The sequence below is a fragment of the Rhamphochromis longiceps genome, linkage group LG6, assembly GCF_057381845.1.
Source record: "Rhamphochromis longiceps isolate RC_006_pf linkage group LG6, R_longiceps_female_GT1.1, whole genome shotgun sequence".
Lineage (NCBI taxonomy): Eukaryota > Metazoa > Chordata > Actinopteri > Cichliformes > Cichlidae > Rhamphochromis > Rhamphochromis longiceps.
The window spans coordinates 29,655,110-29,682,143 of NC_140562.1; the positions used below are offsets into that span (position 1 = coordinate 29,655,110).

Consider the following 27,034-nt stretch of genomic DNA (forward strand, 5'->3'; position numbering starts at 1 on the left):
CATCTGTTAAGGTGCCATTAATAGTGAGCAACATATGCTTCAATCCAGACAACATCTTTTCAGGGAAAGCCTTGTTTTATTTCAGCAAGACAATGCCAGACCACATTCAATATGTATTATAACTGCAATGCTGTGTGATAACAGAGTCCTGGTGCTAAAACTGCCGGCAGTCCAGAGCTGTCACCTACTATAAACATTTGGCACACTATGAAACAAAGAAAAATAAAAAGAAGCCTGTAACTGCTAAAATCTTAATGTAAGCAAGTAATGTAAAACACCCTGCTTTCAAAAATGGTCTCCTCGGTCCCAAATGTTTACAGAGAGGTGTTTAAAAAAATGCAACAGCAGCAAACAGCACCTTGTTGCAGCTTTTTTGAAAAGTGTTGGAACCATTATGATCGTCAAATAATTGCATTTCATTTTTAATTGGCCCTTTACACAACTTTACAGAGCCTTCATCAAACTGGGTTTGTATTGTACAGTATGCTTCGCGCTAAAAGCGAAACAGTTTTTTTTTTTTGGCGTTTGTGCAGTTTTGATCCTTTGATATCTTTAAACACAGAGTCAAAAATACGATTTCTGATATATAGGAAATTCCGCACAGCACAATGAAACCCTCCCTCAGCTAACAAAAGGGTAGATGGAGAAAACCAAAACGCTGATTTAATCAATTACAGTAATTTAAATGTTCCAAAGAAAACGATGGCACCTATTTGGAATTAAACGTCTCTGTGTGCAGCTCCTTATCTACTGTCTTGTGGCATTTGTGACCGTGACGCATTTTAGGAGTCCAGTATCCATTCATCCCCACGGAGTGGAGGATGTAGCAGATCACAAATGAAAGAAGACACAGTGTAGCAAGGTTGTGCACCAGGCAGGGCTGAGTGATAATAGATGAGATGTGGAGTGCCTGCCTGGGCTCTCCACCCAGGAAGAGTGTGTCCATGCATGCGAGCACTGTACTGTGTATTGTGTTTGATGATGGACCCCAGCTGGAGAGGTATTGACGACGCCTTATGAAACATGCTGGAGGATGATTACAATGGAGAATGATTATCACTTAGTCTCTTCTCTGTCTCTGCACGTCCCCTCCCACTGCCTCCCCCTCTCTTCTATTTCTCGCTTCTTCTTTCTCCTCTCCCATTCAGCACGCGAGGTCAAGTGTCACTCCGTCTCCGTTGTCAAGGCTGCCAATCACCCACACAGTGAGTGCAAGGCAACTGTTGCCAAGGAAACAGCGATTTGGTTGCTAGGCACCTGGAGCTGTGCTCACAATAGTCATTTTGTTGCTTAGAAGCGCACACACAAATACACGCCAAACCGCAGAAATGGCTTTGCCCAATCAACAAGTTTATGCAACCACGGAGTGAAATTTGTATAAATTATAATTACACACTCTTAAGAGATTTGCTTACACAGTAGTAAGAAATCGTGTGAATGATAAGGGTGTAATTTATCACGGACATAACCAGATGCTAATGTATTGCTGAATTCGCAATGAAATGCTGATTTTCTAATTTATAATACTTAGCAATAATGCTAATGCCCCCAAAATGTAAAATGTTTTATTCGAACACAGCTGCTACCTGATTAATCAGCACGCCCAAACGTCCGGGAATTTTTCAAACCCACACCTCAGCTTGATCAATAAAGAACATAAACATCCATCATTCTGACTAAAAATAGTTAACCATAAAATCAGTCAATCCCTTATTTCCTCACTGGCACGCGGACCCAGTGAACCTACTAGCTGCACCGTGAGTCATATATGTGAGATCTATCTATATGCCTATTTTTGTGAGATCCCTCAATCCCCGATTTTCCTACCAGCATCTAGATTATGTGAACATTCAGGCACTTGAGCGTATGTGCGAATGTGGGTCTGGATCTCCATCGTGACAGCCAGTCAGCTGAGCTGAACGCTGAAATGTCAGCCATGGGTGCAAGCCTTGACATGTCCTCATGTGGTACTGTCTACTGTTGCTGCTACGGGCATCAAACACACATTTTTAGCAAGATTCGAAAATAGGAATGCAACAGTGGTTGCAAGTGCAGCGGTACGATGCTTATGCACAGTTATAATATAATATATTATCCCCTTGCCTGGGGGATGTGAAGTCCAGGAACACACGGCTAGTTTTTTTCTTTTAACTTGAAATTTCTGCTCAGCTTCAGGAAAATGTTCAGTGCAGAGTGTGAAGGTCTGTGAAAGACACCCATCAACTGATAAGATTATAGGATCACTTGTGTGCACGACTGAATGACAAGGATATGCAATCAAGAATTTGGAATTAACGTCTAAGTCTGAAGACTTTTGTGTTAAGCTCCCTGAACTAATGCCTGGGGGTTTAGCTTAGTGGCATGGTACAAGTCTTTCCCACCAGCACCTCTGCAGGGGAGGCTGAATCTAGCCAATGACACAAACTCATTTCCTCCACAGGTGTAAAGGGTTGACATGGTTGATAAAACTGCGATGATAAAACCCTTTCATTGGCTGGATTGGATTTGGGCTCCTGCTAGCCTCGATTGGATTCTATTTAAAAATAAAAACCCTTTCTGATTAAACAAAATAAGCCTTTGCCATAAAAAGTCACCTCTGGGCGCTTAATTAAAAATCACCAAATGCCTCAGTTTGACTATACATTTAAATGTGTCTGCCTGGGCTCTGAGCAATGTTCTGTTTATGGTCCAGTGCTGATGATAAAGCTTCCGCTCGACTACGCGTATTCTCAAGCAATAACATCCACATCTGTATTATCAACCCAAGAATACCCGTGGTCGAGACAGGAGCAGAAATGCCCACCTCCTCCCCTCTATTACTTTCTTTCTCCTCTCGACTGTGGAGCTCACTTTCCTTTTCTGTGTGCTTCCCTTCAGCTTCTGCACTCTGAATAAGATTGCAGTGTTGAAGTAGGTCTGTGTGGAGGCACATCTTTAAGGACAGCACCTGGGATAAAAGAGACAAAAGAGATCATTTTTCTTTTTCATTTTTTATCCTTGAATGACAAGGGAGCGGCATTGCTCTGAGGTTATAATACGCATTTAACACACGCAGTCACATCTCGAGCACACTGTTAGACTGATAGCCCGACTGTAAGCAACAGCAACGCATACATCCACACACAGACACGCAGGCAGCCTGCTATGCGTCTGTACCTGAGCTGCACCAAGTAAACAGATTACACTGCCAACAGCTAGTCCCTGTGCTCTCCCCAGTATCAAGCAACCATTTAGCCAAGCGCTGAGGGAGAGGGCAGGCTCACCAATTATCAAATAGGTGTCAGTATGTGTTACACTGCACTGAGGGGAGAGAGTGATTACCAAACAGATGTTTAGTCCTCACCTCCATCCTCCCCTCCTCACCCGCTGTCTTCCTTCATACTGTTTACGACTCCGTTTGACCATCTATTCCCTTCTTCCTTTGCTTTGTCTCCTCTCCCCTCAACTATTGTTGGACCACTTCCCTGGATACGTCCCCCATCTCCTCCCCACCTCAACACACACTCTCTTTCTCTCTTGCTTGGTCCGTCCCATGGAGAATAAGCTCTACTCTCCCCTATCCACACTTGCCAATTAGAGCCACAGTAGCTGTCAGTCAATAGCTGAGGAGGAGAGAATGAGGGAGAAGGAGATTTTATTGGGAAAAGAGGGGGTGGGAGTTGTCGGGGTTACATCAGCACCACAGACAGTTCCCCCCGGAAACAAACTAGTTTACAAACCTGACTTGATGCACTCTCTTTTCTTTTCTTTTTCTCCTCTCATCTCTCACTTTTCCACTTAACCTTTCCTCTCTAATCATTGTGATCCCTCTGCTGCCTTTCCCTCTCTTTGCCACGCATTTACCCTTTTATCCCTTTGTTATCCTCGGATCAGCTTGTTTATCCATTTTCACACACACACACGAACCAATCACCTATCAGAGGTGCACTTCAGGGAACCTGACACCCCTCAAAAGTTCCCATTTGCCACTGACAAAACCCCTCACCTCTCAGACTCTGGTGATAGTCTACTTCCTATCCTGCTGTCATTCTGCGAGAAGTGCCAAAACTAGCTAGGGCCATCACATCGACAAGATCTTGACGCCTCCCTCATTACCTATACTTCTCTAGTCTTCTCGCCTCATCTCTCCCCTTCGCATCTTGCCTCTTCCTCCATCCCAACTGTCCATGTCTGGGCTGCTGATGATGACAACTCAAGTGGACGTGTCTTCTGTTCTCACCAAGAGCTGTGAAGAGATGTACGTAGGTGTCAGAGATCTGGTGTAAAAATACACCCTGCTGCTGCCCTCTTCACTACTCAGGACCGGTCTGTGTCTGCTCGGTGTCACTGGAATGTCTTCATGTAATTTGAAGACATGCTTCAGTGTGGTTTTAGCCATGTATGCGGGGGTTAAGCTATGATAGCAAGACACTCACATATGGGTGTGCCTGTGGCAGCAGTTTTGAGTGTACAGACAGGCAGGCCTTTTTTTCTCGCCTCCTTTTTACGTTCACAATCATATGAACTTGCCCTGCATGCACATTTTATAATTCTAATAATTTCTGCATAGACTTGGTAAGAACTTCATTTCGCAGCAAACGACATCTGGCTCGCATTTATAAGAAAATCCATTTCCTGAATTGACTTGATTGAAATTGAACTGGCTCCAGCTGGAGGGCCTAATGAAAGAAAATCGGTCTGTGTTTCATATTTATGTCTGATGCAATAGACTTATCAATCATTTAATGTACCTGGTATTTCAGATAGGATGCAGAATCACAAGTGGCTGTGCCAGGGGCAAAGACAAGACAGTCTTGAGATGGAGACAGACTAAGCGGATGCTGAGCTGCTGCTTGCACATTACTGCTTAATTGCTTGGAACTAAAGGCACTGTTATGAGGATGTTTATGCTTATGCCTGCAACAGCAAATCTTTCCAGTCATTTTTTTTCTTTTTTGCTACACTGTGGGGTCTTATAGTCACCACACAGACAAAAACTAAACGACCCAGCGATGGCAATTGCAAAAAATTCAGCCTATAGTGCAGAATAAGAATCCAACCCATCAGCCTTGGGCCAAACTTTTAGTGACAAACTTAAAAGAGACACTTTGGTTTCTTTAATCTTAATGCATAGGCTCCAGTTGGCCTACTAGCCCAGATAACCAGACAACCACACACACCACTGTAAAAATTGCAGATAGCCAGCACCTGTCCCCTACGTGACAGGCTTGGATATTAAGCTTTCTTTGTTTGTAAATACATCCGCTTCTACTGACAAGGAGAACCCAGTTCAGAGTGGCAGGCGTGGATTGAATCCTTAACCCTTTGCAGGGAGCGTGAAAGAGATTTTTAAGCATCTTTTCTTTTTTCTTTTTTTCGTTCTTCTTCCCCCCCCCCAACCGGATACAAAGGAGGAAGACACGTTGGCATGCTGTTGTGGTTAAATATTAGCCTAAGCTGCATGCAGGTACAATTCGCATCAAGTAATCTGATAGGCATTTGGGAGTGAGGCTGCTGGGACCAACCTGTTTAGTTATCAAATCCTAAAGCGTGCCAGCGACAAATTGATAGGGCGTAATCTCATGCCATGCTGTGCTGCAAAGCGGCTAATGAAGCAGAAATCTACAAGTCTTGTTTTCTTCACTTCAGGGATTATCAACAAAATATCTTTAATAAACAGGACAGTGTAAAGTGACGGGACCCTGAGCAACAACGCCGTGCTGCGAACTATGCCCAAATCGCTTTTCGTGGTTAATGAAAGCGAAAAAAACAAAGACATTTAACTTACCGCCACGTCCACCTTTATGTCAGCTGAAAAAGCCGCTCCATATGCTGTACAACGTATCCATGCTCAAGTGTGGTGATAATAGACTGTGCTGTGCAGGGAAACGCCCCCTCCCCGCTATTCCTTTTCTCCACTGTGCGCTCCTCACCCTGCATGTGGGGAATCACATAACCACTCCTTGTTTTTTCCATTCTCTCCGAGGGAGGGATGGAGCGATGGAGCCTATGCAGCAGCATCACTATCCCATGCCATGCAACTCATCTGCAACCTCTCACCTCTCTTTTCCCCCACCTCTGATTCTTATCCCCTCCTCCTCTTCTCTTTCTTTCTTTCTTTCTTGTCCATGCCTCCATAAAACCACGCCGACAAGGACCAATGCCCCCCGCCCATAGTGCAGCGGTCCCCAAGTCCAGGGCCATAATGGACCACTGGCAGGCCCTAGAGAAAGAAAATAGAAATATTGGCTTTACACATCGAATACAACACTGGTTGATTAATTCGCCCGCTGGCTGTAGCACACGGTGCCTTTTTGTTGTTGTTGTTGTTGTTTTTAATTTTCCTATGCAAAAAATATTATATGTGGGCGGCTTTCACACGAAATCTGTATTTATCACAGGTGTCACGTTTTGTAGTTCATTGTTCGTGGATTCGTGATGCTTTGAGCCCGCAGCAGTCTGACTAATATTCTAAATAATGTGAGTGAACAAACCTGGAAAACACAATGCAATCTGGAGCAACAGCCAGGTTTTAATCTTTCACGATATTGCTTCAACCCCATGGTCATTTTAGATTTTAGTTTGTGCTGTTATTGACTTAAAGGTCTGGGCTGTTGCAGTGCGTTACATTTGGCATTACATATACTTACCGTTGGCTCAGTTTGTTTTAAAATCTCATTTAGCTGCGTCTCTTTGGAGGGGAAACCGAATGTAGTACTTATTTGCCCACTTAAAAGAGGGTTCTGTTGTTTGTCATTGTTGTTGATGTTGATTTAATGGGACCATTTTAAAATTTACAGCCAGCAACACATTTTATGTTCACTCTGTGTTTCATTATTCTTCATCAAATAACACTCCTTTTGGGGGAGAACTGAGGATATCTGTAGTTGTGGAAGTGATATCTTTCCTCAGTCTTGCTCAACAGTTCAAGGCTTTTAGAATGCTGTATTTTTATTGCACAATGGGCCAGATGTTTTATATAGGTGACAGATATGATATGCAGCCAGCCCAGTTTTGCACCTGGACGCTCGTACTGTGTGCACAAGGTTTCTTGACTTTACCTTGCTTAAATAAGAAAGGCCTACACTGGAAAAGATTTTGTCGTGATTGCAGCATACGTTAGTCCAAAACACACGTATCCTGTGCAGCATTGGCGCTGCCTTCACAGAAGTTTGAGTCATCCATGCCGTGCTAGGTGGTCCCCTTGGACTTTGGGCTGCAGGGTGTGGCATCCACCGTTTCTCAAAAAGAATTTTAGCTTTTGATTGGTTACCTGATAGTACAACTTTTCTGCCCATCTAAAGTGAGCTTGGGAGTGGCATTTCTGGCTCTTGTTCATATTTGTTTTATCTTTGCGTGACAGAGATTTAACTTTCATTCATGGATGCAGAAACCAACTGTGTTCACTGACAGCGATTTTCGGATGTGTCGCTGAGCCCACTTTTCAGCGGTTTTCAGTAGAATCCTCACTGCAACCCAAACGGATAAAAGATTTCGACCACTTAGTGTAGATTTACAGATTTCTCACTACAGAGAATGAATCTGGATTCTCAGAGTGTTTTAATGACAATGTATACCACAGACTACATATTCTTCCAATTATCGTGTGTGTATTTATAGTTGCACTTGATTAAGGGCGTTTGCTGCAGAGTCTCAAAAAGATTTCTACTGTATATTCCCCCGGTGGAGTGTCTGTGTTCCTTTTAACAATCTTTCTCTTATATATTCAGCGGATGGTCTTCCTTATTAGACATGCTGGATAGGATTGGTGGTAAAGACATTTTTGCTCATCTCCTCATTTGGTGGTGTGTAAAAGGGCTGACCGCTCAAAACCATTAGAGTGTGTGCATGTGTATGATTGCCAAGTGCTCAGTAATGGCCGACACACGAGATAGTCTGTATACACCCTTTTCTAGTAACTTTTGTGTATGATTTGTTTTTTAATCCATTTCTTTCTTTGTGCCTTACTGTCTCTGATTTGGTCAGAGGCATCAGTAACAATAGCAGAAAGGCAGCAAACATGTAAATTTAATGTTTGAGAGCCCAGAAGGCTGATGCTGTAAGGCACTGGAGCCTCCAGGGCCATAAAATAAATGAAAGCATATTTCTTCAAATCAGCAGCCATAGCGTCTCTGTATCTCTCTCCTTTCTCTTTTGGACACACACACACATATATATACACACACACACACAAACGTGTATATATGTGCACTCACACTCGCAGTGTTAATGGCTTCATAATTGTCAGAGGCAGACCACTGAGGGTAATCAGGAGACTGCAGCAAGGCAACAACCACTATTTGGAATTTACTATGACAGATAGTGCCTTTTTATTACTCAGAGGCCTCTGGTTTGTTTTGGGATGCGATAAACCACACTCATTTGACTACCCCCCCCCCCCCCCCCCCCCCCCCTTGATACTTCTCTTTCTCTTTCTCTCTCTCATCCTCAGTCTCTGCTTCTTTTTCTCTGTCTCTCTCTCAAACACACATGCATAGCGGTTCAGTCCCAGACAGCGTGTGACTCAGGGATCAAGGCCATTACTACCAAACACTTAGTCAGGGAGTAAAGTTCAGCTTATCACAGGAAGTCACAGACACGCACACACACAAAGGCGCACACAGACAAGCATGAACGTACTCAAGGAAACGCACACATAGAAGCGCAGTCAGTCATACATGACCCTTTAATACATAAATTGAATGCCTATGAGCAGTTTGGTCTCGGGTGAGAGCCAGATATGTTTTACATTTTTCATTTTTTTCCTCAGAAGGTTTAATGGTGTAATTACATTTGCACTTCTTTAAAACTGTCTCACTCACGATGAACAGGTAAAAAAAAAAAAAATCCAGATCAAAATCCATGCATCAGGTCCAGATATTTAGCTGAAGCCTCAGCACAATACAACGCAATAGCTCTGCACCAAATTCTACTTTTACAACCCTTCCTCATTTTCATTTTTTTTTTATAGTTGATTGCTCTGCTATATAACTGAGTGGATGGTCATGGCATTCTGATAAATTGCATCACTACATTTATAAAAATGCTAATTTTCTTTTGTCCTTTTGTGTGTGTATGTGCTGAAAGTAGTAGGCTATATGTAGAAGAGCTGCTGTACTAGCCAGTATTAGATTTCACACATGTATTTTGATGTTAATGTAACATCAGTCTGCTCTCCCAGCCTGGCTAGCTCATTCTTTCTAACTCCACCTCAGATTTGTTCCATTTTCAAGCTTGTTGTCTTCAGATCCAAGTGCTTTGAGGCAATTTATAAAACTTCACACGGCTCCCTCTGGAACCACAAAAGGCTTTATACTACTTTTTTTTAGTTTTTTACACTTGTAGTACTCCTCCCCAAGACATTTAATAACATTTTGATGTTTAAAATCAGTGGAATCCTTTCTCTTTCACACAGGTATCTTAACAGATATGTGTGCTTCTCGTGTTCGCGTGTTTACGTCTTGCGCATTATGTTCTGTCATAACCGCTGATCTATCTCTGACTGCACTTAAAGTGATATTAACACATTCTAATCACCCAAATCAAGTTCATCATTCATCTCAGATGGCCTATATCAGCTCTAGTGGCTTGACATGTTACAAAATATCCATCCTGTTTTCTCAGTGTCTAGCTTTGAGAGAGAATTACTCATGTCCAAAACACTAATTTAACGGTCACAAGTCATTAGAATAGCACACGTAAATTATTAAATTGAGTGGTTTTGCACTCTGAGGCAGAACTTCAAGATGTAAGTGATTCATACTCTAATTGGAGTGGATGTGTGCTTTTGCTCAGTAGCCAGTTCGTACGATTGGGAATGGGGATGCTGGCAATCAGGATGTAGAAAATGTGTGTGTGTCTGTTAGTGTGTGTATGCGTGTGTCAGTGTTAACAAGAGAGACAAATAGGAACAGAGAGAGAAGCAGGTGCATCACTAATGGCTTTTTAAAAAGGTTACAGCGTAGCGCTCTTCTTTTCTAATGGGGCTCTGGCTGTGCTTGAGAAGCAATTTCCGGAAAAGATAATGTTGTCGAGAGAGTGCAGAGAGTTCTCTGTTTGCGTGTGTGTGTGCGTGCATGCGTGTGTGCATGTGTGTATTTGTGTTGCTATTAACAAGACTGACAAACACAAACTCAAAGGAACACAAAGAGGGGCGGGAAGAGATTGGGGCAATTGAGAGAGAAAAGAGAGGGAGAGAAATTGCCTTTGTCTTTATTGCAAAGTAATTGTGCCATATTGCATTGCATTTATTAGTTGACGAATAATGCCTGCTCCCGGGCCAGCAGAGGTCTCAAGCCACAATAAATAAATAAATAAAATTTTCTCTTTTAGCATATTTTTACATTCATAATGTGGGGTTTGATTTCATAAACATTAAAGCTGGTGAGTCCTGAAAGCTCCTCTCTTGCGCTTCCCTTTCCCAGTAACCATGGTAAACAGTGCCACCCTGTGTCCACAGTTATCTGCTTCAACGTTTTGAGCCACGTTTCTGCAGATTCACAAGGAATAAAGCTGCAATCCCGAAATGCTGCAGATTTTAATAGTATATTGATAAAGACAGATTTAGACAAATGTACTTCCAAGTGCGCGTTAGATAATTAAATGCAAGTGCATATGTAAATACATTTCATGTGTTGATTGGTACATCTTAAACAAGAAGTTCAATTAAGACCACTAAGGGGCAGTACTTTCCCATTACTGCCTGCATGCTTTACAACAAACCCTGTAGTGTTTACACTGTGAAATTGACAAAATTAGTAAGAGTCGGCTTTTCAGAATATGATGTTGATGAGAATTTTATTATTTTATATTTATTTATTATTTTCCTAAAAAGGAAATGAGTGAAGCAATCACAGATGCAGACTAATTGTGGTTGTTGTGGTATCTCCAGGAACACTTCACATAAGAGAAACCCTTTTTGTGAAGTGTAGTGAGAATCTAAGATCACAGTTTGAGTCAAGCCCTAATTTCTAATATAAAGTCTTTTTGTGTCGAAATAGCAAAACGGTGTGCTGTACAATACACTGAGTACTTGTAGTATGTATTGTGCAGATGTGTGAAACTGGATCATGACTCCAGAACCTGAGCACAGACAGATCTTTCCCACAGATCATCGCATGTCATGACATACAGCAGCAGGAAAAATGGAAATTGAATTCCATCTAGTGGCGTGCTGGGTCACAGTCACACTGTCCCGGCTAGAATTCTTGTAATCAGTCACGCCGGTGTTTCATTTAAAATGTCTAACACCAATCAGCTGCAATGTTAAAATCACCAGCCTTATATTCTGTCCGTCTAGTTCTGACTCTAGACACCTCTAGCAGTGCCCTGTGGTTGGATAACCACTGTGGATCTGGTTCATTTCAGTCAGAGACATTATAATAGAGAGACATGGCACTCATATTCAAATCTATGGCACAATTACACAATGGCAAAAATGGTGATATTAGTATAATTTCCAGGGGGGAAAAAGGAGTTTTTAGAAATTCTTTTAGGGGCAAAGTCAGCACACCACTGCAGCTGTTTTTATTGAATTTGTCCCATGATGGGTTGAGATGATTTGGACATGTAAAGAGGAGGGATAGTAGATTCATTTATTTCAGCCTGTACTACTTGATTATTCCAGCATCGCCCATCATAACATACACTGGCATCAAAAGACTTTCCTTGTAGACCTTCACTGGCTTAAAATAGTTTAAAAAATATTATTGCTGGTTTTTAAATCGCTGCATAGTCGGTTTGTGGATGCGCTCTGCATCCATAAACTGCTGACTCCATATAATATTGCCTGAGATCTTCCAACATGACCTTTATAAGTAATGCCAAAAACTTGTCAGGACACTAAAGATGATCAAGCCCGTGCACTCTCAGCAGCACGACTGTGTAATTCCCTGCACGAAGAACTCTGTGAGATAAGTGTGATTTATTTGTATTGTTTTGCTTCTTTAAACCATGTGTACTTGTTTTCAATTGTTTCCACTGAATTTGAAATTGCTTTAAGTTCCAGTGAAGTTATTTTTGCATTTTTCAAATTTGTACATTCTTATTCTTTAGCACTTTGTATGTTTACTTTGTTCTCTAAAAATCCAAAAAAGTCAAAGCAAAATAAAGGGTGCTGTCAGGGAAGAGGAAAAGAGGAAGACCACAGAGACGCTTCATGGATGTAGTGAAGGAGGAGATAGATTTTTCTGGTCACTGTTGTCAAGATTAACAGAAACCATTTGTCCATTTTCTTCAGCTATCTAATTCAGGGTCACAGGGAGGCTAAAATAGGGCAAGTAAAGGGTACACCTGGGACAGGTGATTCAGCGCTAACACACAGAGAGACCTATGGCTGGTTTAGTATTGCTAATAAACCTAACCCTGTGTATGTCATTAGACTGTGGGTGGAATTACACAGAAAAGCCTCAGCCGCCTGTGGATTTGAACCCAGGACTCAGGGGTGGCTGTAGCTGGGGGTAGTTGGGTTTGGCTAGAATGGGTCATCTACTAATTGGTGGTTGGTTGGTGGTTTGATCCAGACTGCATGCAGAATTCTTGTAATGGGGCAAGATACTAACCCCAAGTTGCTCTTTGACACAGAGTATGAATGTATGTTAAAGTTATATAAAAAGCACCAAAGCATAGTGAATATTTGTGTGAATGGCAAGTTATATAAAGTGCTTTGAGTGCTCAGCCAGAGTAGTAAAGTGCTATATAAGAACCGGTCCATTTACCATTCTTGCTAGCTGCCCAACTGAAACAAATTGTCCAAAAACCGTCACTTGCATGTGCAGCATGCACCACTACTGAATGTCCGGTATTTCAAATAAGACCATGCAACAAAAAAAAGAGTAACACATAAAATCCATATCCTCATTAACGGTAGCAAACAAAGTGAAAATTAGAAAATGTAATTCACCAAGCGGTGTGTTATAATTGTGATTTATTTTGGTAAATAAATACAAAACAGTGACATTTCAACATGAAAATAACATTATTTAGACAGTTATGGTATTCTCTATCTCTTCAGTTATTTACAAAGTTTCACCGCAGGTAATCACAGAGCTATAATGAGCACCTGCTATAACAGGCATTGTTAAGAAGCCTTAGCAGGGGTCCTTCGAAGGCCTGCAGTTACACACATGTACAAGTGTGTAATTATAGCAGCTACTTTTGACAGTTTAACTTAAGAAAACAGATTGCCAAATTAACAGTTATGCTGCCATACAATGTGCTCATTATAAACATACACACAAATATGCACACGCACGCACACACACGCTTAATAAAACCTTAACAACGTCTTCTTTATATAACCCAGTGTGTAGAGTAGTATACCCTCCCTGGAGTGTCCTTTTGAACTGAGCAGAAGCAAGCAAGTTGTGAGCCAAACACCCCAATTTTATGCTTTTAGATTTCACACACTTCTCCGCTGTGCTACATTCCTGCTTTAGATCAGGCTACTACTCATGTTCATACAAGACAGCTTCAGGTAGCTTCACATTTTTCACACAATAAAACACAATGTGGTATATACTGTGTAAAAAAAAAAACCTATATTCTGTACAAAAGTATACACAGCTCAGAGGGCTTACCTCTGTCTTACACACTGGTCTGTGCCATCACTGTTAGAGAATCGGTGAGAGGAAACACTGATGGAGCTAGGAACAACTAGACAGGACAGATGCATGAACTGCAGCAAACTGATGTCATAACCACTCTTATTACAGACTAGTTTTGGAAACACCAGCTGATATAAATGTAGGAAACATCATACAGGTGTCCAGTATTTAGATGAATGTACTCTGGAATAAAAGACGATGCATGGAAGTGTTAAAAAAGGGGACGAGGGAAACAGACAAAAGGGATTTTGTTTTTACAGACTTTCACATTGGAACAGGCAGTATGTCAAATCACAGAGCTCTCCATAATGTTTCACAGGATGGAGATTAATCCTACAGTACATTTAGAACACACACCTGAATAGAAAGGAATAAGGATATTTGGAAAGTTGGTGAAAATCAAATGCTGTTCACTTCGAGGATGAATTAAATGATGCCACAAAACACGTGGCATCACGAGCACAGCTGTGGTGTGTATAAATCTCTCTTCTATCACGTCACACAATATAAAATAAAAGAAAATAGGATACAACACAGTTTCGTGAACACTGAGTCGGTTCATCTGTGCTATAATTTACAAAAGTGCTTTCTCTTTGACAGCATCTCTTATTGACTTTGAGGACAAAAGAAAATGTTAATACTCTCGATGGTACGTGTATTCTTATTATAAAGGTCTTTGTTCTTATTCCTGTCCTCTGCTTGTTTCTATTTAATCATCCTGAGTGTTACAAAATGGTCTTGAGGGCAATTCACTTGTGCCCGGGATTTTCTTCGATCCCCAAACCCTCAGCGCTGCTGAGTTGTTTTTTTAATTGTTTTTGTTGTTGTTGTTGTTGTTTTTAAAATATCAAGTCATCACCAGCCAACAGTCTTTATAGTCTTTGTGGAAAAACTGGACAAGAAAGCAGGAAACAGTATTGCTTTAACAGCTCTGGCTTTGGCGAGTCATGAAATGGGTCTTTTTCACCCAAAGGAGAAGGTAGGCCACCGTGGATGACAAACAGGACAGTGCAAGGTAAGGAGGGCAGGTCTCTGTCTCCGTCTGGTCCTTAGCAGATGGCGAATTTTGGCCAGGCTCGCCGTGTGTGATTTTTGCTGGTTTGTCTCATGTGACGGGTGGACCTTCAGACCTGGGTGGATTTGACTCGTCTGAGAGGCTTTCGTCCTTCAGGGTGGGCGTGGCAGGGCGGGGGGCACTCAGTGGGCAGGTCTAGACTGCGCTGGTGAGGCAACGTCGTGAGGGGAGGAGCACATCGGGAGGGGCGGGGGACGGGATTGGCTGATGGTCATGTGATCTCAGAATACGGTAGCCCTGGAGCCTAATGGGAGGACACAGGAAAGGGAGGGGAAGACGAGAGAGAAAATTCATATCAGAACACATTGTAAAATATTTGGGAAGTTCAATTTGAGCGAAAAGGGCAAATGAACTTGACTAGACTGAGATAATAACAGTAAAAAAAAAAAGCCCAGTGATGATGTCTAGACAAGAGAATGGACACACAAAGCTGGGATATCAGACAGAGATCAGAGCATCTGGTACACATTAAGACATAATGAGTCAAACAAGACAGGAAGATCATTCCATAAAAGATCCATAAAATCTGACCCCTCAAATCAGCTGACTTTTTTTTAGTATATAAAAACAAAGCCTTACAAAGTTGCTCCTTCATACTGATGTATGAAAATTTTCTCTAATAGGTTGTCTTGTTGCACATATGCTTTATGAAAATATCAATTCCACAGGTCTCTGGGTGCGTGTTGTTTTGTCACTATGGTTTTTGTATATTCACGTCAAATTGCAATCCAACCTCTGCACATACAATCACTGGCAGTCACTGGTACACCTGTTCAATTGTTTAATAATGCAAATATTTAATCACATAGCAATAATTGGGTCCATTTAGATCCATGTACACATGGTCACGCTGACATCCTGAAGTATAGTCAGACTGCTTCGAGGTAATAGAAAGTAAAGAGTAACTTTAATAACCATTAATCACATCCAAGCTATGCAGAAGAGCATATCTGAACACATGTTAAACCTCAAAGCAGATCAGCCACAGCAGCAGAAGATCACCTGGTGTGTGCAACTCCTATAAATTGCACAGGAAACAGAAGATTGGAAAAATGCTGCCCAGTCTTATCAGTCTTGATTCCTGCTGCGACATTCAGACGGAATCAGAATAAAATATCAACAACATGAAAGCACTGATCCATCCTGCCTTTGATCAACAGTTCAGACTGCTGGTGTAATGGTTTGGGGAGTATTTTCTTGGCAGTCTTTGGCTCCCTTAGAACCAATTGAGCATTGTTTCACTACCACAGCCTGCCTGAGTATTGTTGCTGACCACGTCTATTCCTTTGTGAGCCGAGCAGCTATGTTCTGATGGGTTGAACATGACAATGACATCACCGTACTCCAATGGTCTCCATAGTTACCAGATCTCAATCCAATAAAGCACCTTAGGGATGTGGGGAATGGGAGATTCAGGATGTGGATGTGCAGCCAAGTAAAAATCTGCAGCAACTGTGTTTCCAGCACTTTGTTGAATCTATGCGATGAAGCATTAAGGCTATTCTGAAGGAAATGGATGTTCAATTTTAAAAAAATGGTTAGTTGTTAGTAATGATTAGTAAAGGATTTCAACACAAAGGAATCAGAGCTGGAAAATGAACCTGGCATCAAAACAAAAGACCTTTTATATTCTACTTGTTGTGACCAGCCACCTCGATCACTTGTGGATATGACCCTTAAAAGTAAATGCTTTTTTTTCTGTTCTTCTACATTACAGACTACATCCCATGATATTGACGCTCAAAGCTGGTTATAGAAATAAGAGAAAACATGCATAGCAATAGATAAGATCTGGGTTTAGACTGTAGCACTCAAAGTGGGTGTAAAATTGATCTGAAGCTCAAAAAAAGATCACAAACACTGGAAAATATGTAATATGATGGCCTGTAATATGTCAAGTTTTTTTTTCTATAATGTTAAAAATTTATATAGTTTTTCTAAAGACACTACAGCTGATTCTGAGGAGGTCAGGTTGGATGTACTCACTGATTTGTCATGGAATGAAAATGCCCAAACATTTCGATAAAAAAACAAGTACATGCACATTTAAAACATTGTTTTGATTGCTTTGGTACATTTCGTTTCCCCCACCCCTTACCTGGAGGCCACTTAACTTTTCAAGTGGACTCTCCACGCGGGGCAGGCTGAGAAGAGGCAGCCCAACGGGGGGCTCTGAGCGCTGAGGAGGTGGAGGAGTCGACGCTGCTATCTGGGTTGGCCTGAAATTGTTGATCACACATGACACCTGGTAGAGAGCAGACAAAAAAGGTGTAAAGGGAAAAGGAAGGGAGAAATTCTCTCTACTCCACTATAGAGATGGATGATTTTCTGCTGCATGAAATGCTGAAGTGTGCATGGAAACAGATAGTGAAGTGGGAGAGACTGAGATAAAAGAAAGAGGGATAGGCAATGAATTTTGCGGGGAGGCATGGAAAGAAATTTATATTCTTAGGGACACACACCAGAAATGACTTTGATCTTTGAAGTTAATACTGATACTTTGGGTCAAGAGGTCCAACACTAAATGACATTATTTGAATTATCAATATAAAAGACTCTGTTTAGTCCACGCTTTTTTTTCTTTTACAGTCATGTATGGAAGTGCATCCTTTTTGTAGCCTTAATCATCAGTAAATCCTCCCACCATCATTCCTGTAACCGTATTTTACCACATTTCTCCCTTCAACATGTCCCACACACAGAAAATGGAGTGGAACAGATCACAGTTTGAGTTTTTATGATGGTGAAGGCTCAGAAAGTACGACATCCACAAAAACAGCATGTAAACTCGAGAATGACAAGAAAATGAAACTAAAATGCAAACAGACAAAGGACAGTGACATACGAAAAGCACGCTGGTTATGTTATTCATTTATTTTTGCAACGGTTGTTCTCTGTAACTGTAAAATGGAAATACAATAAATGTGAATTAAAATTCTACCTTTAAATCACACATTTAAATACAAGAATACAAATATTAACAGAACATTCAGTCAGTTTAGTCAGAGAAGATTGTGATGTCCATTGACAGTCATTTATATTTGACAGCAAGGCCTGATGGCTACAGAACAGAGCAGGCACGGTGGCAGCAGACGTGGCATTGATTAAGTCAGGCACAGAATGAAAATAAGGAGGGTGGAGGATGTAGGCGGGTTGCTGAGCAGCTTGCAGAGATAGAAGCAGCTGTAGGCAGCTTATAGCAACTGACAGCATATAAGGTGACTGTGTTCCTATCTGGAGGTGTATAAATAGGCTATGATCTATCGCCTCTTTCACCCTACTTTCTTTTACTACCCCTCTCAGTGTTTCCTCCCTCCCTTTCTCCTTCTTACCAGAAAGGCAGCAATGGCACCACCCGTTACAAATCCAGCCAGAACATCGTTCCAGTGGTTCCTGTGTTCAGTCACCCTCACCACCCCAACCAGCACAGCCAGAGACAGCAGCACCAAGCATAATGTGGGCTTCATCAGGCGGGTCCCTTTTGTCCTGAACACCAGAGTCACATACATCTGGAAAGCAGTAATATACTGAATTAGGTACATTTTTAAAATGCTATGTTATCTTAACAAAGCAAAGAGTTGAACAATGTGTTGAAAGCTCAAGCAGCAAGCTGAGATAATGCAAAATATTCTAGACACTGACTAGCTTAATAGTTCAAACAGCTTGAGTAAACCACAAGAGGCCGCACTCTGCAGGGATTTTTGAACAGCTGAGTGGTTTATCCGCAGGGAAAGCAGCATAATAAAACCACCGCAGCTGGTTTAAAGGTTCTAAAATGACAGGAGCAAGTTAATGTAATTCCAGAGAAAAGAGGCAGAAGGGTGTGCGTTCTTTTTGTCCAACTTAGTTAAGTGAACGTTTTTTACTTTATAATCTCTTACATGAACATATTTTAATTCTGAATATTCAAAACTTTGAAAGTCAGGTATAAAACTTGCCAGTTTGCAGAGGGATTGTTTTAAGAAAAGATGATTTTCGGTTTGCTATGCTCTATAAAATATATAATATTAATATAAAGACTGTGTTCAAGCTGTTTATTTCAGTATGTTCGTAAAATGTAGATTTATCTAGGGATAATCGGGAATTTTACTTCTGTTTTTTATTTGTGCACATACCTTAAAATGTGGTTGAAAGAACTACCAGGCTTAACCTTATATTTGTCATAACTGATGTAAAGTGGTAGCATTGGCTAGTGTTTGAATCCCGACACATATGATTCTGTACCCCAGGATCTCCAACGTGGAGATGGAAATGGACGGCTGCCTCGTGTTTGAGGAGCAAGTGACTCTGGGATGGTGTATAGAGCCACATGGCCATGACGAAAAGGAAGATGCACACAAATGCCAATTTAAATACAGTTTATTTTAAAGAAGAAAAGAACTTTAACTAACTATAATGGATGTAGTCAGTACAATCAGCGGTGTAAGTTAGAGCATGGGTAAAGAAATGGTTCATGCAGTGTTGTTTAGTGTAAAAATCCAAACCACAGAGCCACCCAGCAACTGAGCTCAGAGGCATTTCATAGAACGCTGGTGTGCTCAAAACATCACTTCTAGATGCAATAAATCAGAAAACTGGAGTTCTGCAGCATGTGAACCTTTCATTCTTTTCAGTGTCACTGATGGGAAACAAGCCACACCAGCCCTCCAGTGCCTGTGGTTAAGACCAGCCACACAAACAGGTTGAAAGGAAGGAAGGGTGGAGGTGGTTGTCACGGGATGAAGATCAGTTCATAGAGGTACATAGGGCCAAGACTGTGGAGGGACTTGTAGAAGATCTCATATTTATATCAGTGCACTCTATTGGGAGCCAGTGTAGGCGGAGAGTAGGGTTGATGTGCTGCCAGGATTTAGTGTGTGTCAGATCCAAGCAGCTGAAAAATACTTAACAGTGGAAAAAATAACCATGTTTTCAACCTGGTACAAAAACCTGTTTGGACATCTATACATATACAAATATATGGGGGTAGTCTATTCTATTATTAGTTTTTTAAATTACAGACTGTTGAATTACAGGTGGCTGAGGGCTCCAGCTGCGTGCTAGTGTTTACGTCAGCTATCTGAAACCAGCCATGTTTTCATTTCACTTCCTTTTGAAGCATTTTTACTGTAATTATTTGACAGATATGTATGATTAATTGCACAGCCAGTCCAAGTAACCTATACTCCAAATTTGATGAGTAAAATTATAGTATTTCATTTATATTTCTTCTGGCACAAATTGGGAGGTGTATGTGTCTGTGCAATTCACCTGTACAGTCTGTGGATGCACCTTGCTTGCCAAGCTCAGCAGCTGATAACTCAGCTCTCAGCATTAGCTAGACTTGAATAATAGTAAAAATGTTAAACAATATAAACAATATTAGTCTACTTTAAGCCACTTATCAGAAACTTTTCTGGTGCTTTGTTGTGTGTTACAGCTCTTCTAAAGACTCTTCATAAAGTAAAACCAGATCATCAGTCATCTCATCCGGTGCATCTCCCTTCACCCAGACTCAAAAAAGAAAGTCTCCTACCACCGTGTAGATGGCTGAGTAGAAGCTGAGCGCTGCATCTTTGGAGGGGAAGGATTTGCGGGCGGACACCACCAGATACGGGTTTCCTGTGCAGGCTCGGTGCTCTGCGATGTACTGCAGTGGAGACTGGCAGCCCAGAGCTGTGTAGTTTGGCTTACAGGCAGATAGGAAATGAGGCGTCTGGTTTCCTGTCACCACCTGACCGGCATTGGCAAAGATGGTGGTGGTAAAGAGGCCGAAAGAGTACACACCTGAGCGAAAGACAGACAGAGTGAAAGTGAGGGAGTGTGTACAAGAAAACAAGCACTCTCCTGGGATTTCAGCTGTTATTGTTGATTTTATGTGTTTCGCACCAAATGTGTAAGGACAAGAAAGACATTGTGGACAAAACAAGACACCCCCCATAATCTTTAGTGACAATATTGTAGTTAGTTAAATGGTCTGATTGTTCAAATCTGTATTTTCTTTGATTGTGGTAAAATAATGTGTGCCCCAGTCTCCAAAAATGACATAGTGCAGGAAGCGTAGTTATTCCTCCGTCACACCACAAGAGGGAGTATCCCCTAAAATGAGCAGCTCTAGCGGGAGTAAAGAAGCCAGCCACTACCCATAAGGCAGTGCGCCTATAAGCGTTATGTGAGACTGCAAAAGTGTGGAATGCTGTGCTATGTCCATGTATATATTTGCAGGTAAGCAGATACAAGATGGTAAATAACTTAAAATGTATCTACAGATGAGTCCACGGGGTTGCAGAGAATGTGGGAAAGTTGGCCGTTAATCCCCACTATGTGTTATTAGTATATAAGTTATTGGTAGCGATGTGAATTAGCCGTGATGCTAACGATTAGCAGCTAGATCTAATTCATTAGTTTGTGCGGAAACCTCGTGGCACTTTTGTGGATTTATACCTGTACCGGGCTGTAATCACAGCAGATATAGACTGGTGGATCACACTATCTTTTGTTTATGTTTATTTCATTGTTCCACTGTAAGAAATATTAGTGGTTTGAGTTTAAACACTACCCATAAGGCAGTGCGCCTATAAGCGTTATGTGAGACTGCAAAAGTGTGGAACGCTGTGCTATGTCCATGTATATATTTGCAGATGCAGTAAAGGCGAACTCACAAAGCCACACTGGTTTCAATTCATTTTAATTCAAGTGTGCAACAAATGACTAGACAGAAGCAGTCTTTGCTTTTATGCTTCAGAACCTCAGTCTGTCATACAGATGTGGTGAAAAAGATCACAGAGCATCAACAGAATGGGACATAAAAATAAGGCTAACGAAAATGCGTCCACAGGAGACTCATGTTAAGGACAAGGGCTTTTTGTGTTTAGTCTACATACTGTAAGATAGAGATGTAGTGGTGTGAGCCTTAATGAGGCTGCACCCCAGAGAAGAGAGGATTTATTAGTTAAAGCAGAAGAAGCTCTGATCTTTAAGACTGTGACTGACCCAGAAAACGTACGATCCTACGGAGGAGAGGGTTGAAGTAACAGCAGTCAGCCGTCACTATGGTCTTCTCCTGAGCGCCTTCTGTCTTCACAAAAAAACTGGTCACCTCCCCGATAAGAATCTGGGACACACACACACACACACACACACCCCAAGAGAGAGAGAGACCACAAACATTTTTGTCAAACAGAAAGCTTAAACTGTGCGCTTAAGTATTGATCAGCCTCGATGAATATTCTGTCAGTTAAACATGGTGCAAAGCCAAAATTATTCATGACTGTTTCTCCCACAGCCTTGATTAAAATTTCCCCTCATCATTTGGCTGATTTTATGCTGCTAGTAAATCCCGACACCAACACCTCCCATTCCTTGTCATCAGCGAAAGTTTGTTTGCCAGCGTCTATCCGGTTTTTCCGCTCAGATTTTACTGCAACTCCATAAAATCATGGATGGACTGGTTATGTCACACAAGTTAACAAGCTCGGTCTGAAAGATAAGATCAATCAAACCCATTTTATATGACTTTCTTGAAATGCTTAAAATCTATGAGCAAACGCTTTAGCTCACACTGATCGCACCCTATCACCCATCACTGTATATATCAGTATTTTTACATTCCAAAACTCATTTGAAGAGCGCACACCCAGAGCATCTGGCAGCTGTTTGAAAAGCACTTTTAAGTCAAAGCAGCAGGACCTTGATCTCTTTTGACAGGAGAATAAATTGACTAAACACTATAATACACACTCCAGGACACCATTAAACTCTGCACACTGAACCTGTCTTATCAGGGGACCTCCGCTGACAGAAGCATGGGTATATGTAGGTTGCCTGCTCATACAATATGCGTGGCCCAGGGCCAAAAGCGTGGGACGATGCTAATGCACTAAAGCTCATTGCCCTTAGTGTGGCAGATGAAGGCTGGGGTTTGTGTTACGGAGTAAGAATTACCAATAGAGGACTCGGTGTGACATGTAGTAGCGTGTGTGCCACCATAAATTATCTGTTTGCAGCATAATGTCACCTGAGTGCCGCAAAGCTATGCAGCAGGGGTGTGCAGGTTGAGAGTGTTGCTCCTGCATCCCTGCGATCACCTTCAAAGTTTAGCATGAAAATGAAGACGACCTACTACAGAGTTCTAACTATTTATCGAGATTAATTCAGCAAAAAGTGTAAATTCATTTTGCCTGAAGAGAGTTCTAGTCCCAGGAATTTTTCTTCTTAGTGGAAATTTTTCCCTTTCAAAGCAGTCCTAATGTTTGCCATCCCGTCCCTCTGAGCTATCGAGGAAATCCATTTAATGATAGTATATTGTATAGTGCTAAGTGCAAGTGATCCTGGATCTACATCAGAAGAGCTGGCGTGTGACTGAATAATAGATGAATAATAGATAAGGAATTAAAAAAATCTTTTAAAACAAGTATCGTAAGATAAATCTGTCTCAGGATGGACGATAAAGTTTTGATTTTTCAGAACTGAGTACTGGTACTGATGCTAGAGTGAGTGACAGGTGTGGGTAGGTAGAGCTATGTGTCAGAATGAAGCTGCTGTCAGTTACTGACCTTATGTGCACATCATTTCTGTGGACGTGATGGCTGTATGACACATTTATTCAGTATTTATTTATTTATAAAGTTTATGTAAGTGTGTTACGGTCATTCTTTGGGTCCGGATTTTCTCTAGCTGCTCTTGTGCACTGACTTGACATGTATGCGTGCACATGGCAGATTTCACCCTGTTGTGTTGCTTTCAGGCAGAGACTTGTACTCATTCATCCTATCCTGCGATGTCTCCTGCAGAGATTTAGGTGACACCCACCTGTCTCATAGTGCAAGCTTCTTGTCATTTTACTGAGGCAGAGATGTTGACTTGATATATAAAACTCTTTTTTTCCACATGAAGAAATACAATATAACAGGTAAAGCAGTTACATGTAAATTTCAGTCTGATGCCCAAACTTAAAAAGCTCTATCAAGCCTCTGTTGGTGGTCGTAAAACTTGGATCACAGTGAGTTTCACTGAGAAAGCAACACTACAAAGGAAAGGCTTTCTTGTATTTGGTTTAAAACATATGGTCAGAATCCACAGAGGCCGTGGCAGAGCTTTAGAGAGGAGGAAATGAAAGCAGTCTTTCTTTGATTCTCTGAACTGAACTTGGGCGTTGCTATAAAACTGAAAGAGAGCATCTGTCTGACAGGAACATGTGTAGTGAGGTAATTATTTAGGTTGCAAGGCAATACAAAGATTTAAGCCATCACAAGGAACTACCTTTGTAGTGTTTCTACAGTAGGATCATGATAAAACTCTTCTAATGTATTCCTGTGACTTGGCTGTGTGAAGTGAGTGTGGGGAGAATATGTAGAAGACCGGAGGAGACAGCACCACTGATGATAGATACAGTAGCTAGCAGCCAACAAGGCAGGAGGCAAAGAGACTTGCAAATGGTGCTGGCAAATAATCATTGTGAAGCTGAGATTACAGATTAAAGAGGTCTATAACAACATAATTAAAACTATCAAGAGGCTCAATCTACAATTCTCAAATTAGTTTTAGCAGCTTTCTTTCTAGTGTGGAGTGCAAAAAAGATTTTCTTTTGTTTGCTTTTGTTTTTATAACAAATCAAGGAAGCATGCCACGTGTGTGGTTTACGAGTGCTCTGGCTGCCACTAGCACGACCACAAAAAGGAAGACATCTCTGCAGGGCAGCAGGATGTGTAAGCAGCGTCACACAGACCTTATAAAGAACAGCATGCGCTAATTGGGTGCAGCGCGTTATTTGGCTATTTTTAAACTTCAGCAAAACCCACAGAAGACAGCTGCATCCCTATTTGTACATATTACACACACACTGTGTCTCGAATCTCATAATTCCATACTTATGCTCACACCATTAAGTGCCTACGCGCATTTGCGCTGACAATTATATGGCTACATTAAGTACTCTATGAGAACGCAAATGGTGGAGTGGTGCAGTATACATTTCTAATCTTTAATGGTTGCCATCTTGACAATGTTGCAAAAACTTTCAGCGTGTAGAAGCAGGACACAGCAGCTGTTACGGCCATCAACTTATCTCCATGACCAAAAAACTTCTTTTATTTAAATGGAGAGAGAAAGAGCGTAAAAAAGAAAAAAAAAAACAAGGTGAAATGGGTTTGGGCCAGAGAAACAATGGGGTCTTGGACCCAGAAACTCCTGCCCTGAAGAAAGAAAACGAAACTAACAAGTACAGCTGCAGAAAAACAGACTTCCAGGACCGCCATCCCAGCCATCAATCATGCCATGAGAAAGAAAGAAGAGATAAGTAAGGGAGAGGAACAGAAAAGAGGAAAAGTGGATAGAGGAAACAAATACAAAGGAAAGAGCATGTAACACTGAGCTAACTGTAAAAAACAACAGTGAAGGTGGTTGTGCTGGCTCACAGAACATCACATGTGTTGTGCACATTCAGACCTCCAGAAACCTGTTCTAAAAGGTGTGTTTGTGACATTCAGTAATAAGCTGGTAAACCTAAGGGATGGATGTTTTTTTTTTAATATATAAATAAGGACAAGTAGTTACAATTAAAGATCAAATCAAATCACGGTGCTATCAAGTCACTGAAAAGATTAAATAAATTAGAATACCATCATCTTAATCACTAATACATCCACAATTATAGCATCTTCGTTGTCTTTAAAGGTCACCAAGCTGGAATCTAGTGTAACACAATAAATATCCATCCACGCCTCCAGCTGGCATTTTCTGTTTAGCCACTGATGTTACGCATGTTTTTTTTCTTATTCATTAATGTTAAATTGTCATCTTCATTTCAGAAGAATCCAGTTCTAACTTCACAAATGCTCACAAACTGCAGAAACTAGCACAACCATCATTTCTGGTAAGAGGACAACTAAATCTGTTCAAGACAATCCACCTCACAACTGAATACTTAGTGAAGATGCACAAACAAATATCCTAATTAAGACTATACAAATTTCCACTCAAACAACCACCTGGTTTAATTCTTTCTTATTTCTAACAGCAAATGACATTTTGTGTAATTACTGAGGGAATATTAATCGTGCACAGCTTCCTCAGACAGCATACCGAGGTTACACAAACAGTGTTACTTAATGAATACTGATTTGTCAGTATATGCCTCAGAAAATCTTTGTTACAGACCCACCTCTATATTTTTTTTAAAACATTACATAGCTTTTCAGATTGCACAGGAACAAAAACAATTCAGGAATTTATGTGTCTGCTATCTTATTTATATTCCACAGCATTGAACTCAAGTTTCTTGATGATCCCTTGAAGGCAACATCAAACTGAAGGAAAATAAAATACAGTTAGGCTGAAGGGCATGTGGGAAGACAGAGTGGAGGACACTTGTTGAAGCATGTATTTGAAGGTTTACGTTTAAATAAAATATTCATTTCTGATGTGATAGCAGTGCAATGTTCAGTGCTTTAGGAAGTGTGGTGTTTCATACAAAGCTGCAGCTACAGCTAACAACTGAATGGGCTTGTTACCCCTTCCTCTGCCATGTTTTTCCTCCCCCTAATTCTCACTGTGAGAAAATCAAGACTGCACACCAATTAGGGAAGTGGTTGCCATATCCACTCCATTATCATTAATTTTTTCCCGCTACTCCAAAGCTGTGTTCACACTGACATTCACAGGAAGGGTTCCAACTGAATTGTTATCCCCTACATGTCTCCTGCTGTCATCAGAATTATGTGGTTTCAATCCTTTTCCCCCACACCGACCTCACTAAAAGTAACTTCCTGCTGCTCCACAAAACCCCGACTTTAATCACAGTGAAACTTCTGAACGGAAATTTTAAAAAGTAGTTTTGGTTTTCCCCAGCTTTTAACAAAGAAGTCTCTTCATAGTAATCAGTAGGTAGTCCAGCTCCACCAGGACTGTACATCAATATGTGGCATTGCAAGAAGGTTTGCTACTGTTGCAGCACAGTCTCAAGAGTGTGGCAGTTTTATCAGGACACATGCTGTAACACAAGGACAGAGCACCACAGCAGACTTACCAGTGTTGGGATTTTCTGGCGAATGCTGATTGAGCTGCGAAGTGTGAGCACAGGACCCACTAAGGATGTTAGCACTTGTTAGCCACCCTCATAAAGACTATTTCTCAGAGTCTGATTAGGAACATGCACATTAGTAACCTGCTGGAAGCAATTTTGTGCCTCCTCTTCTTCCTCGCACAAAGGAGCAGAAACTGGTCCTACTACCACTCTGTCACCCCAGCTCTACTCATGTAATGGAACATCTCCTGCTAAACCACTTCCTTTTTGGTTGTCTTGTTGCTTGTCCAGTCACTTTCATTTGCACTGGGAGGAAATAAAATGGATTCACAATGGTTTCTGCTTCCTAACTGAACAGACTGACATCCATGAAGT

At 41.3% G+C, this 27,034-nt stretch overlaps 1 protein-coding gene across 1 annotated transcript in view; it reads right to left on the reverse strand.

Moving 5' to 3' along the window:
* Window positions 1-12,894: 12,894 nt before the first annotated feature.
* The window catches only part of LOC146668257 (phospholipid phosphatase-related protein type 5-like), a 61,121-nt gene continuing 46,981 nt past the window's right edge, over window positions 12,895-27,034 (reverse strand). The window contains exons 3-7 of the mRNA XM_085410151.1: window positions 21,631-21,751; window positions 20,174-20,424; window positions 17,991-18,167; window positions 16,773-16,903; window positions 12,895-14,902 (exon numbers count right to left, since the gene is read on the reverse strand). Of these exons, the coding sequence (XP_085266277.1) occupies window positions 14,794-14,902; window positions 16,773-16,903; window positions 17,991-18,167; window positions 20,174-20,424; window positions 21,631-21,751 (789 nt within the window). The 3' untranslated portion in view covers window positions 12,895-14,793. The remainder of the gene's footprint in view (window positions 14,903-16,772; window positions 16,904-17,990; window positions 18,168-20,173; window positions 20,425-21,630; window positions 21,752-27,034) is intronic.